Source organism: Akebia trifoliata, chromosome 8 (genome assembly GCF_017979445.1).
Source record: "Akebia trifoliata isolate Shusen 1 chromosome 8, ASM1797944v1, whole genome shotgun sequence".
NCBI classification, from domain to species: domain Eukaryota; kingdom Viridiplantae; phylum Streptophyta; class Magnoliopsida; order Ranunculales; family Lardizabalaceae; genus Akebia; species Akebia trifoliata.
Window position 1 is genome coordinate 39634398 of NC_141382.1, and position 13157 is coordinate 39647554.

The 13157-nt window shown below is 34.7% G+C and overlaps 1 protein-coding gene across 6 annotated transcripts; it reads right to left on the bottom strand.

Moving 5' to 3' along the window:
* Positions 1 to 5210: 5210 nt before the first annotated feature.
* Positions 5211 to 12158, bottom strand: LOC147396786 (uncharacterized protein At4g14342). 6 transcript variants are annotated; one of them, XM_086451950.1, is made up of 5 exons: positions 12057 to 12158; positions 11101 to 11155; positions 9819 to 9904; positions 9601 to 9724; positions 5211 to 5452 (listed from the first exon to the last, which is right to left on the bottom strand). In XM_086451950.1, exons 2-5 carry the CDS (start codon positions 11104 to 11106, stop codon positions 5405 to 5407), a joined length of 264 nt encoding a protein of 87 aa, XP_086308076.1. In that variant the 5' UTR covers positions 11107 to 11155; positions 12057 to 12158; the 3' UTR covers positions 5211 to 5404. The 6 variants fall into 6 exon arrangements, with proteins under 6 accessions (XP_086308076.1, XP_086308078.1, XP_086308079.1 ...); XM_086451952.1 differs by lacking the exon at positions 12057 to 12158 and adding an exon at positions 11772 to 11903; XM_086451953.1 differs by lacking the exon at positions 12057 to 12158 and adding an exon at positions 11698 to 11850.
* Positions 12159 to 13157: the final 999 nt, after the last annotated feature.

The following is a 13157-nucleotide window of genomic DNA, read 5'->3' on the forward strand; positions in this document are numbered from 1 at the left end:
AAAATGCCTTGGTCTAGTTCAAATGGCTAATTCCCCATGTCCAAGCATTTAGTTTTTGCTCCAAATTCTCTTCGTACATCTTTATTTGGATCCAATGGTTCTTGGACCTTGAGGAACCCATTAGCACTTGTTCCAAGCCATAACAATCAAGAAGGTTCTGACACTATTGTGTCATTTAGGATTCAAAACAAGCCATCGAGTATCTCTAGATCCTTGAATGTTGGCTGTGTTAATGAGTCTCAGAAAAAATCATGGATGGTTTATGATGACCCTCATATATGTCGCACATGCGGCAAAATCTTTTCGTTCATATTATTCCTTGGGAGGTCATATGAGTTACCATACAAGGACAATGAAGAAAGAAACATTGTCCGCTACTATGCCAAAAAATTTAAGTGGTTGTAGCCTCATCAAGTTCTTGCAATGTCCCATCGAATCCACAGTCTCACTTGGGCTCCATAGAGAAATCCTCGTGGATTAAAAGGAAGAAGAGAAAATTTTCTGAAGAGGAAGAAGAGAGTTCAAAGGATGAGACTGAAGAAATGGGAGAAGTAAGTTATGAGACCTCCATTAGAGATTGGTGACAAGAAAAAGTTGGCCTTTTTCGCTGAACTTCTATGCAAAAAATAGATGTTTTATTTTGTTATTTTGTTTAATTTCGTTTGCTTTTTTAGTCATGCTGGAGTGACCTCAAAATTGACCTCAATTCACACTTTGCTAATGTGGAGGTGCACACATAACCATAGATGCTTTTCACTTGTATCTCGATGAAAAACATTTATGGTTCTGTAGACACCTCCATGTCAACAAAGTATGAATTGAGGTCAATCTTGACGTCACTCCAGCTTTATTCTTTGTTTTTCCAACTTGTTTGATTTGAAAAGGAAAATTGTTTCTTTTTCTTCACTTCTCAAATAATACATGAAATCATCAAACTGTGTAGTCACAGGAATCAATTTTTCCAGTGAAATTTGTACTTATTCTAGAGAAAGTTTTGATTGTTTTATGATAGCTTGAATCTTATATGAATTCTAAGCCAGGCGAGCTCCAACCCACTCTATCCCCCATTTATCATCCGTATCTTCTTGGTTATATGCTATATTTATCCTTAATTTAATGTATTGACGTGGATTGACTTTTTTTAAGGCATTATAAGTAACTAGAATTTGACTGTGTTGCAGGCTCGATAATCTTGTTTGAGATTAAGGGGGGAAAAAAGAAAAGGAAACAAAAATGTAAGAGTATTATTGAAAAGGAGGTAGAAGGGTAAAGGTATTAAGTTAGAAGGATATTATTGAAAAAGATGAGGAGGACAGAAAATGAACTTTGATAGGTATTATTGGAAATAAGGTATATGAGAAAAGTTAATAAAGTTGAAGGAATATTCTTGAAAAAAGAGCAGAAAAAAGGGAAGAAGTTGATATTGTTCCTCGAGATGCTTGCGAGATTTAATTTGAACCACTCTTTATGTGTGATAAATATTAGGGGAAGACAACCATTTTGTTTTATTATAACAATGTGAAGGTAAATAGTTTTCTTCGATTTTGAAATTGTTTTTTTGCCAAAATAAGAAGATTAATTAGTTTGCTTATCAGATTTCATGGTTAGTATAACAACTTTGAGAATTGTAGGAGTAGAGTAGAGACTTTGAAGTATAGTTTAATTTCTTACCAAATTCATTCCTGACTATCTTATTAAGTGTCGTTGGACCCACATAGATTACCACATTTGAAATCCAACACCACGACCCTCTAAATCTCATGGAAAAAACTTAGATTATTATTATTTGGGAGGGGGAATGATTGATCCAAGGTGTTGAAAATGGATGACTACTAAACTCCAAAATTTGAAATTAAAATTCAATGGTGAAAAATAAGTTTTTTCTTTCTTTCTTTTTTGGTTGAAATTTTGTACTCTACATGACCATGGCATCCGACCATATTCTTGGATGCCACAAAGTGGTACGATTTGGAATTTCCTTACTAACTTCACAAGGAAAGTGTTTTTCAATTCAAATAGAAGCAAAATCTAATCTAAGGAAACCTGATCAATTAACTATTCATATTCCATCATAATATTGAAAGATCTTTTTGTGAATCACAATACACTTATTAATCCATCTTATAACACTAATATCCCATTGCAATTGCATTTTCCTTTGAATATTAAAGAAGACCTTGATCGAGTTACTTTTAAAATGAGTCATTGATCTCACTAATTGAAAGATTGTTGAAAAATAACCATCATACATTTGGTGGTTAAGACCTATTTATAAAAATGATCTTTTCATTTCTAGTTCCTTTTTGTGTCTGTACAAGCTAGTAGTCCACTCGATCATCATGATTTATCACAACAGAATACAAAGTAGGATCGTGTAACTCTACAAAAAACTCTCATTGAAGAAGTTTTGGATTGAAACAAGAGTTGGTGAAATGTGGGTGTAGTTTTTATAGGGATTTGTAATTGCCACTACAACAAATATGGACATTAGGAACGGTTTATAACCGTTCCTAAGCCAGTATGAAATGGTTTACAGGCCGTTTATAATTAAGGCGTCATTAATGAATTTAAACTCGTTCTAAATCTCAGGATTTGGAACGGTTTTTAAACCGTTCCAAAACTCAGATTTTGGAACGTCTATAAGACTGATGTCCTAAGTCAGAGACTTTGGGTATCGATTACAAACTGATATCTAAAGTAGTCATAAACCGATATCTAAACTTTAAAAAAAAAATTAATTTTTAACTTTTTTTACCCGCTATCAAAATAGATCCAAATAGAAAACATCAAAGTTCTCTATCACATTAATTTATACACAAAAAGAGTTACAATGAGTCATAATTTACAAATCCAAAATTAAAAATGAGTCATAATTACGATGGGGAAGAAAACTCTAACTTTTACCCTTCCTAACATTTCCCATATATATTGTGCCAAACACTTTTCAAAATAAGGGTTATAAGTTTTGGAATGGACTGAGTTTTTATGTGGATAATCTCTATAGTAAAAAGATCATCCTCACCAAAAATCAGCTCATTCCGTAACTTCTAACCCTAGTTTACAAGTTAAAGAATTGTGGACGGTCCATTTTAACCTACATATATATATATATATATATATATATATATATATATATATATATATATATATATATATATATATATATATATATATATATATATATATATATATATATCTAGGTTAAAATGAACCCTTCTTTGCTTTTGTCACCAACCAGGCCAGGGGTTTTTACGAATAGAGGGCAGAGAGCTACGAATGATTGTTTGGAGCCTTGATGCTGGAAGCATTGGTTTCCAGGACTGGAACAAGAGAAAGAGGAGAGGAGCTTGAATCGGAAGGAAGATCAGAGGACCTGGAGGGATAAATCTCGTAGTTGGTTGGCTTACTCCCCGGTGCATTGGAACCCCGAATGGAAACAAATCAAGGTCTTAGCTTCCGAGCTCTTCTGCTGCCACTGGTTTCGGTGGATCGAATCGAAGGTTGGTTGGGATGCACTTAGCAGGTGGAGCTATGGGATTCCCAGTCGCTGTGTGTGAAGCCCTAATACAGGTTCTGGATCTTCTGCGTGAAGTGGTTCGTGGTACCCTCGGTCGCAGATCTGAAGGGTGGTTTCTCGTCGAGCTCCTGTGCACATCCATCCAGTGGTGCGTGGAATAGGAAGGTGGACTAGTCTTTGTTTGGTTCCCGCGTGGTTCCACTGCAAAGATTCAGAGGAAGGAAAACGGAGATCTCCAGTCTCCATAAAATAGGATCTTCTGGTAGACCCTATCCACGTTCTTGATGTGATTCTTGGTTACGAAATTTTGTGACCTGCGGTTGATCACGTTGATTCCGCTGTAGTCAACCTTCAAATACTCCATTCGATTCCCTCATTTATATGTATATATATAAAGGGTCAAGATCCGTGTACACGTATATCTTCTCTTATATCTACGACTTGTTTTGTTCTATGTGGGCTAAAAGTTTCAGATTGAGCTGATTTTTGGTGAGGATGATCTCTATGACGAGGAGATCATCCTTACCAAAAATCAACTAATTCTAAAACTTCTAACCCCATATTTATTAGTTGAAGAATCGTGGACCGTCCATTTTTTGTAAATCACTTCTGACGAGATTAAAAATTTCGAATTGAGTTGTTTTTTGGTGAGGATGATCTCCTCGTCATAGAGATCATCCTCACCAAAAATCAACTCAATCCGAAATTTTTAACCCTCATAAGACAAAACACGTTATAGATATATGTGTACATGGATCTTGTGTTCTTTAATGATTTTGTGTTTAAATGAAAGTCGTTATACTCAAATTAACATTGTACTTTTAACTTTTTTGTAGTTTGTAATTTAACTCTTGTATTGTGACTGCTTATCTCAATTGGACTGTTCTATTATTAATAAAATTCAACCGTACATGTCACAAAAAAAAAACATTAGGCTATTCAGCGACTTAATACACTTTTTATTATTTTTTAAAAAATAGATTCTTTTTTTTTTTTAATATTAAAATATTAAGCCCTTTTTCTAGTAACCCCGGCTCAAAAGAAAATAATAATAATAATATTGGGGTGCGTTTCATCTAAGGTCTCTAAATCCGAATAGGTGTAGGATTTAGCCAAGGTATCCATTATTAATCATAAATAAATAAAAATCATTAACTCACAAAATTTTACCAATTATTTAATCAAATGGCAAAATTAAACAGGAAAATTACTGAATCAAATGGCAAAATTAAACATTTTCCTATTTATTTGTACACCCAACTTGAAAGAGAGCTTCCTTGCTTCCAATAAAAGAAAAGAAAGGAGCATGTAATGGGAATTCTATAACAGATAATACTAAAAATATTTTGAAAAAGTAGAAACCTAATTTTTTTTTCCAAAATATACTCTGTTTTTTCTCAGAATATTTTTATTTAAAAATTACAACTGTTAACAGTAGAAAATGCACAAGAAACAGATAAACAGATGCCATAATCACAAGAATCGTGTTTCATTCCTGATTCTTTCTAATTTCTGATCCTGATTATGGGAGAGAGGTTGTTTTGTAATCCATACAAAACATGACATTGGATTCTCACATCTGATTATGGGCGAAAATGGGATTCTAGAATCCAAACAAAACACCTTTTAGATCTCTAATGATGATGATCAATACTCTTAATACACTGCAAACAAGAGAGAATTAGACCACATATTTTTAATATTCCAAGCTCACATTAAACAACATTTCTTAAAAAAATACCTTAATTTCAATCTAACAATAATCTCACACAGTGTTGTCTACATAGACAGTTATGACATCCAATAAGATCACAAGAGAGAACCAACTGCCTTTTCTGTAAGAACCCAGAGCTGGATAGTTTCATTTTAAAGATCTAAAAACACCTTTCAATCTTCTTCTTTTTCAGGGGGAAGACCACAAGGCAACAACATTTTCTGCACAAAAGTAAACAAAAACATTAGATTTAGTTATAGAATTCTTCGCTAGGTCAAGCACTTGTTTTACAGGGAAAGCGCTCGAGAACATTAAAATTAATGTTTTTTTTTTCTTTTCGAGTATGAACAATAATTGAATTTATGCAGATGAAACTAATTTATATGAGAAGATGTTCTCTAATTATCAGCATGCAGACTTCATTTTTTTTATAAGCAAAAAAAAAAAACTTTCTATCGAAAAGAGGTCAAAATGTTCTCAAAAGAACGACAAAAGGAAAAGCAACTAAACACTCCTTACACACTAAATCCCACCTACATAGAAAATCCTCAAAAAAGAAACCTCTAAACTCTTTGAATTGTTTTTACCATTAAAAAAGCAAACCATGAATACTACAAATGACACCGTGAAGATGATTCTCCTTTCCTTCAAAGATAAGCCCCAACAAACTGCAAAAGGGACGAGACTCCAAAGAATCCACTCCCTACCTAGAAAAGTTTTCGCCTTCTAACCCTGAACAACCAAAAGGACCGAACGAGGTTGACACCAAGAGATACTAAACAAAGAGATAAAATGGGGATAAACTGAACGAGCAAGATCACAATGGATGAAGGTGATCCACAGACTCCCCACTTGCCTTGCATAAAAAGTAAAACTCAGCAGAAATAACACCCCTAGCCATGAGGTGATCTAGGGTAAGAAGTTTGTCACAAGCAGACACCCATAAAAGAATATATAAAAAAAAACCCATAGAAGGGATTTGACAAGACCAAACATCTACGGTCTTCCAATTGGGTAGGAAAATCATAGGAGGATAGGGTGTTGACAAGAGAAACCATTTCTACAATCTCTCAATCACTAAACCCCCTTTTGAACCCAAAGTCCCAAGTCGTATCCTCGCCAAAAAGAGTAAGGAAAGACAAGATAAGCATCCTCTTTTTTGAGGACAGAGTATATAGCCCAAGAAAGAACTCCTGAAAAGTGGAATCACTACACCATTTGTCCTCCCAAAAACGAACACAGATACCTCCCCCTTATTGGAAATAATCTAGTTATTTTAGTCCTAATTGTTTAGTAATAGTTTTTAGTTTTCATATTTCTTATTGTAAGGGCTTTTTTGGCTTTTGAACTCTTTTATTATTATAAATTTATGTCAAGCACTCTAATTGAGACTTGACGATTTCTCTTCATTATTCTTCTTGGTATCAGAGTCATATCGACAGCTCTCCTTGGGCTTATATCTCTCTTCATTATTCCTCACCTTACTCTCTTCTCCTCCAACTTTTTTGGTTGAACTTGGAACTCCACAAACCTAGCAGCAAGATCGTTTAAGGGCTTCCCCTCTGGGGGTTTTTATTTTTTTTTATTTCTAGCTTGAGTTGTCCCAATCACATGCTGCAATAGGGCTGGTTTGTGAAAAGCCTGCATTGTAAGCTGTGTTCCATGCTGCCAATTTGTTTTGAGTTGGACCCCCTGCGATAAGTTTTTTCTTTTTGCTGCTGGCCTACGATATAAGTCTTTGCTGCTGGGCTGCAATAAGTTTTTTGGCTCTATGTTTAGGGTTGTGTGATGTGGGTCTTGCGATAGTGCTGTGTGGCTGCTTTAGGGCTGTTAGCCTCTTAATTAGGGCAATGTGAGATTGATTTGTGCCATGGGAGTGTGTGTCTTGCGATGGTGCTGATGGTGTTTTGTGCTGTTGTTTTGCCAATGCAACTTCCTTGTGATAGGGCTTAGGGCTGGCTGGTGTGGCTTCACCTCCCCCGCCCCCCTCCCCTCTTTTCTGTTTGTTTTCGTTGTTTTCTAGTTCATTTAGGCTGCAACTTGGACTGACAGCACTGCTGTGAGTTGCTGTGCTACTGCGATTGGAATACAAGGGTGTTGTTGCAAAAAAATTTTGAATACTATTGCTGCCCCACAATAGGGTTTGGCTGGGTTGTGTGATACAGTTTCACCCCCGCCCCTCTTTTTTTGTTACTGTTAGAAGTTGTCCTTCACTCTTTGGTGATCGTGAGACCTCCCTTCAAACCAAAACAATGACTTCAGAACAAGCAATTACGACTTCCGCCACAATTCTTAGGTCTAATTCTTAGCCCAACGTATTACCACTGCTCTTCTCAATGGTTGGAACTTTCAGTCATGATCTCGATCCGTGCAACTTTATCTCGGTAGTAGAGGGAAATCCGAATGGCTTTTTGGCACCATTACTTAGCCACCCCTTACTGATCCCAAATTTGAATCATGGGAGATGGACAGCTGCACTATCCTTAAGTGACTATTAAACTCAATGGAGCAGTAATACATATATACCATGTTCATGTACCATGAGACTGTCTCCTCTTTGTGGTTAGCACTTACTCAGACATATGTACATGCCAGAAATGACTCGAGGATTTATAAACTCTATCAAGACATTGCCCAGGCTATCCAAGGGACTCAAATTGTAGCTAATTACATTGGATTTCTTCAATCACATTGAGAGGAACTTTCTCATTATGAGTCTTTGACTGAATTGTCTTCAAAAATAATCGATTATGTGGTTAAAAAGATTGCTAGACATTAGACCTCTCAATTTCTTATGGGTCTACGTCCTGAATTTGAGGCACTTTGAACATAGATCCTCAACACCACTTCTTTACCTTCTTTATCTGAGATATTTGCAACCATTGATAGTGATTAGCGTCATCGTATTGTACCTTTTCATACTCAAGTCCCTGCCATTCTTTCTGCTCCAACTGCAAATTAGATGGCCTTAGCTGCCAACTTGAGTTTCTCTGACTCTCGTATCTCAGGATCTGGGAGTCGTGGTAGTGGTAAAGGGAATGGCATTACTTACAATCATTGCGGGAAGACTAACCATGAGAAGGCCCATTGCTTTCAACTCTATCCTCATTTGATACCACGATCTCTTTCCATTCCATCTTTGGGACAGTCTGCTCCTCGTGCCGCTATAGTGGAATCATCATCCATTCCTCTCATTGATCCTCCTCCTTCACTTGGCACGATTGACTTACAATAACTACAAACTCAGATTGCCACTATTGTCCGAGATTGGATTCATGCATGCACTCACTCCTCTTTGACTGTGGCCTCAATTACTATGACTCTAAGTACATCCTTTATTTTTCATGTCACTCATTCTGGCACTGCCCCTCTGACATTGGTTATTGATTATGGTACCTCTGATCACATGATCGGTGAATCTAGCCATTTTATTTCTACTTTTCCTACCAATTATAGGGAGGTTCTCCTTACTAATGGATCTTTTATACTTATCCACAACAACAATATCATCCCCTTATCCTCTAGCATTTCTCTAGACTCTATGCTTCGTGTCCCTCACTTATCTATTAATATTTTGTCTGTGAATAGTACTACTAAGTCTCTAAATTGCTCAATCACCTTTTTCCTACTCACTATATTTTTCAGGACCTAACTTCAAAGAAGATTTTTAGCAAGAGATATGAGAGGAATGGACTTTACTTATTTGGATCTCAGCCTATTGTTGTTCTGGCTTTTGTGCTTCCCTCTTCTGGGAGTCACGGTTTTCATCTCAAAATCTAGATTTATGACATGCTCGTTTAGGACATGCCAATTTTCAAAACTTATGATCTTTATTTCCTGCTTTAAAAATTGTTTATAGCGGACATAAATTTCAGTGCTCTGTGTGAATTTTCTAAACACACATGTACTTATATTCCTCATATGCATCGATTTAATGCAATATTTGATTTAGTTCACAAACCACCACCTGAGTAAACTTACTCTTAGTTTAACGCCTATTGGAGCTACTAGTAAATTTTCTGGAACGCGTTTATTTCTACATCTTCCCAAGTCTTTCCAACATCCCCATCTCTAATACACCTGTTTCATAACATTATACTTCTTAACCACTCAATAATTAGCTCCATAAAACATAATTGGTCTTGTTGTCTTCTTGTAAAATTTCCCTTATTAATTTTCTTTTTATGCATCAATCACATGACACTTCAGAATAACATAATGCGGGACACAACCTCTCATGCAAATACAATTTACAACTCATGCAATTGTAATATAATTATAAGTAGAGGACATTGCAGATCTAAAAGAAAACAAGCCTAAAGACAAAGCTCGTGAAATAGAGTATTAAACGAAAATGTGTAAAGAATACCTGCATAAAATTGTAGCGTTCTCTTCCAATTGATTCATTTTCCGCGATAGCAAAATAAGACAGTAGAGGATAATGACCTACATACGACGCATAACTATCACGTTGAATGTTAACTGCCCATTCACTGCACATCCAAACATATATAAGGAATAAGAAAGGCATACTATCAAAAAATATATGAAGAGCAAAATAAGATTTTTAATGGGTTAGAAACTTGCAATCTATTCAAGTCGGCATGCCCTGTTCCAACATATTTAGCTTGGAGATGTTCAAGCTGGGAATTAATGTTAAACCTGTCACTGGCCTGCACCAAAGTAGATAACAAGAATTACTAAATTCCTGGAGGGCTGGTTGTTATGTCCCCCCAATAATAGAAGAGTAGTCTACACCATAAAATCAACAAAATATTTATTTAAAAAAAAACAAACTTTGATGCAAATCTGAATTTCTAATCTGTGAGAAACCAGATACTTGTTCAGCATACCAGCATCGAAATGATAAGATACTGACAGTGGTACCAGATGCCATGTGAAGGCTTATAGGATACCTCTTTTCAATTACTTGTTAAATTATTGGCTCTTTAAAGAGAAAAAAATCCTTTCAATTTGTTTTTTCTGGGTATGCAAATAAAAAATATTATGTGAATCTCGCTTTAGGAAGAACCAAGTATCTGTTTTATATTATAACAAATAATTAATCAATGACCAACTGGTGATAAAATTGAATGTGATCCATTATTTCAAACAAATGCTCGCCTGCTTCAATGACTAGTCTCTCAACCATAGGCCGAATACCTTTCTAGAACAAACCAAGTAACATGTAGAGTGCATGAGAATTTTCGGCCTAAATAAATAAACAAGTAAATAAACAAACTGCAATGCAAGATAAGCACATAAATCGCCAAATAAAAGAGACTAGTTTTGGACTTCAAAGAAAGGGCTTCCTGTTACAAAATTTGCAATGAAGAATATACAACATTACAACATAGAATCAGCAGAAAAAGAAATTGATGCATTCTATCTCTAATTAAAACATAATCTATGATTCGGATTAGAACTAGAGCTTACAGAGAGTACAAAAATTTCAAGTCACAAAGCAAAATGAACATAAAATAAAGATTCCAATCATGAGATATGTAACAAGGACAACACTTTTAGGATGTTTGTTGTGCTGGATACATATCAACACAAGTCCATCCGATACACGTCATCCTAACGCACAAGATAGTATCAACCCTCATTTTAACAATTAATGATCCTCATCCATGTAATCATATTACATAAAGTAAGTTATCAAATTGTTAAACACTATCATTATTTGAAATTAGAAATCTACTTGTATTAACTTAAGGTTTATAAAAATGTTTTCTTTCCCTTTTCCTTATTTTTACATAGATTTAAGAAATTGTTGCATTTTAAAAGGAGCCTTGGACTTTCATTTTTCCTAATACAAACTTTACCCATTACTTGTAAGAGATCAAAAAATAAAAAATAAAAATACCTGCATATCTACAACACTTTGAGAATCACAAGAAGTTCCACCTTTTCACTCAAACCTGCCATAACAAAAGTTCAAGCATTAAAAAGATGGAATATGAAATAGGAGAATGGCCAAATGATTCACCCAAATATATATATATATATATATGCAAACACCAACTGATGCTCAAATATATATATGGGGTGCCTAAGGGCCATATACAAAATCAAACATTTTCCAATATATGGGTTAGAAGTGTCAGAATGGACTGATTTTTTGTGAGGATGATCTCTATATATTAGGGCTGTCAAAGGATAGTTATTGAATCAGATATACCTCTAGGGCTCCATCAGAATTCAAATCCGAAAAAAAAAAAATATATCACTAGTCTCTGAATTTGAATCCAATTAGATACATAATTTGATTCGAATCTAACGTTTTCAACCTCAAGCCCAAACCCCTAATTTTTTACCAAGAAAGAGAGATAGATCCGAAGATCACAGAGGTTTCGCAGTTGTTTGAACGATTCAAGGAAGCTTTTATAAGAAAAGATTTCAATACTTCCACGATCTCACGACTGACTGAATGGACTTATAGAGAGAAGAAAAAAGAAAAAACCCTAGAAATAGTTTCATCTTCTGGTTTTAGACAGAGATGCATCCATTTCATCCGTCTCAACTTGAAACCCCAACCTTCCCATACTCAGATCTTCAACTTGTAGCCTCCGGCAACGAAAATATTACCAATCCCATATACACTGAATCCCAACCCCCCATCATTTCTTCTTCTTCTTCTTCTTCTTCTTCTTCTTAGGGTTAGGAAGATGGGATCATAAATTTTACCGTAAGGTTAACAATACAACAAAAGAGAGAAAATCCCAACCAGCCCCATCATCTCTTCTTCTTCTTAGGGTTAGGAAGATGGAATCATAAATTTTACTGTAAGGTTAACAATACAACAAAGAAAAAAAAAATTACCTGGTTCGTGGGGGGGGGAAGATGGTGCCGAACCTCGCCTAGTGTTTCATAACACTTTTTAAAGAACGAAAACTTGTGAAGACTCTAGGAGTGGAGAAGAGTATCTCGGATTATTATTTAAGTCGTGCTGGGGTGACACATGATTTATTGTGATTCTCACAATTCTAACGTGGACATGCATACACAACCGTAGATGATTTGTAATCGTATCGCGAGGAAACACATTTATGGTTATGTGCACATCCCACGTCAAACTTGTGAGAATCGCAGTAAATACCCTGTGTCATTCCAGTATTTTTCTATATATATATATATATATATATTTTTTTTTTTTAATAATAAGTTTTATATATTAACAAATCGAACATTGGACCGATATCCGAATTTGAATCCAATACCCGAAATTTTCATATAATATCCAATTTTCCAAATACCAATTCAAATTCGGATTAGGGTTCAACAACCCCATTTCATAAGTTGAAGAATCATGGAGCATAAATTTTTACCATTAATTTGAAATCATTTTTTATAGGGTTAGAAGTTTTAAGATGGACTATTTTTTTTTTTTTTTGTAAGGATGGTCTCCACATCATAAAGATCATCCATCATTCTCACAAAAAAATCAAATTATTTCGAAACTTTTAACCAATATGAGACAAAACTTTAACTCCAATTTGACCAATCCAACGTTGTCTTATATCTCCCTCTATATATATATAAAAAATTGGCTAGGAGAAATTTCAAAACAAATCAAAAATAAATAACTAAATAAATAGAGGTAAGGGTCAGATTTGTTAACTGTTCCTACTATGTGGTGTTATAACTTATATCAACAAAGATGGGGAAAAAAATCTCCAAGGCGCATCAAAATCCCATTTCTAAAATACAATAATAAATTGTTATCAAAAAAAAAAATCACAATAATAAATCACCAAACCCCATACTGATATCATCCATAAATCCACAAAAAATAAAATGCCCATACATTCAAGGTTTGGAATATTAAAAAAAAAAAATTATATTATAAAAAAAAAAAAATCATGTTTATAAACCCATATATTATTTTATTTTTTTTACAAAGATATTAAATTGCAGCAGTGG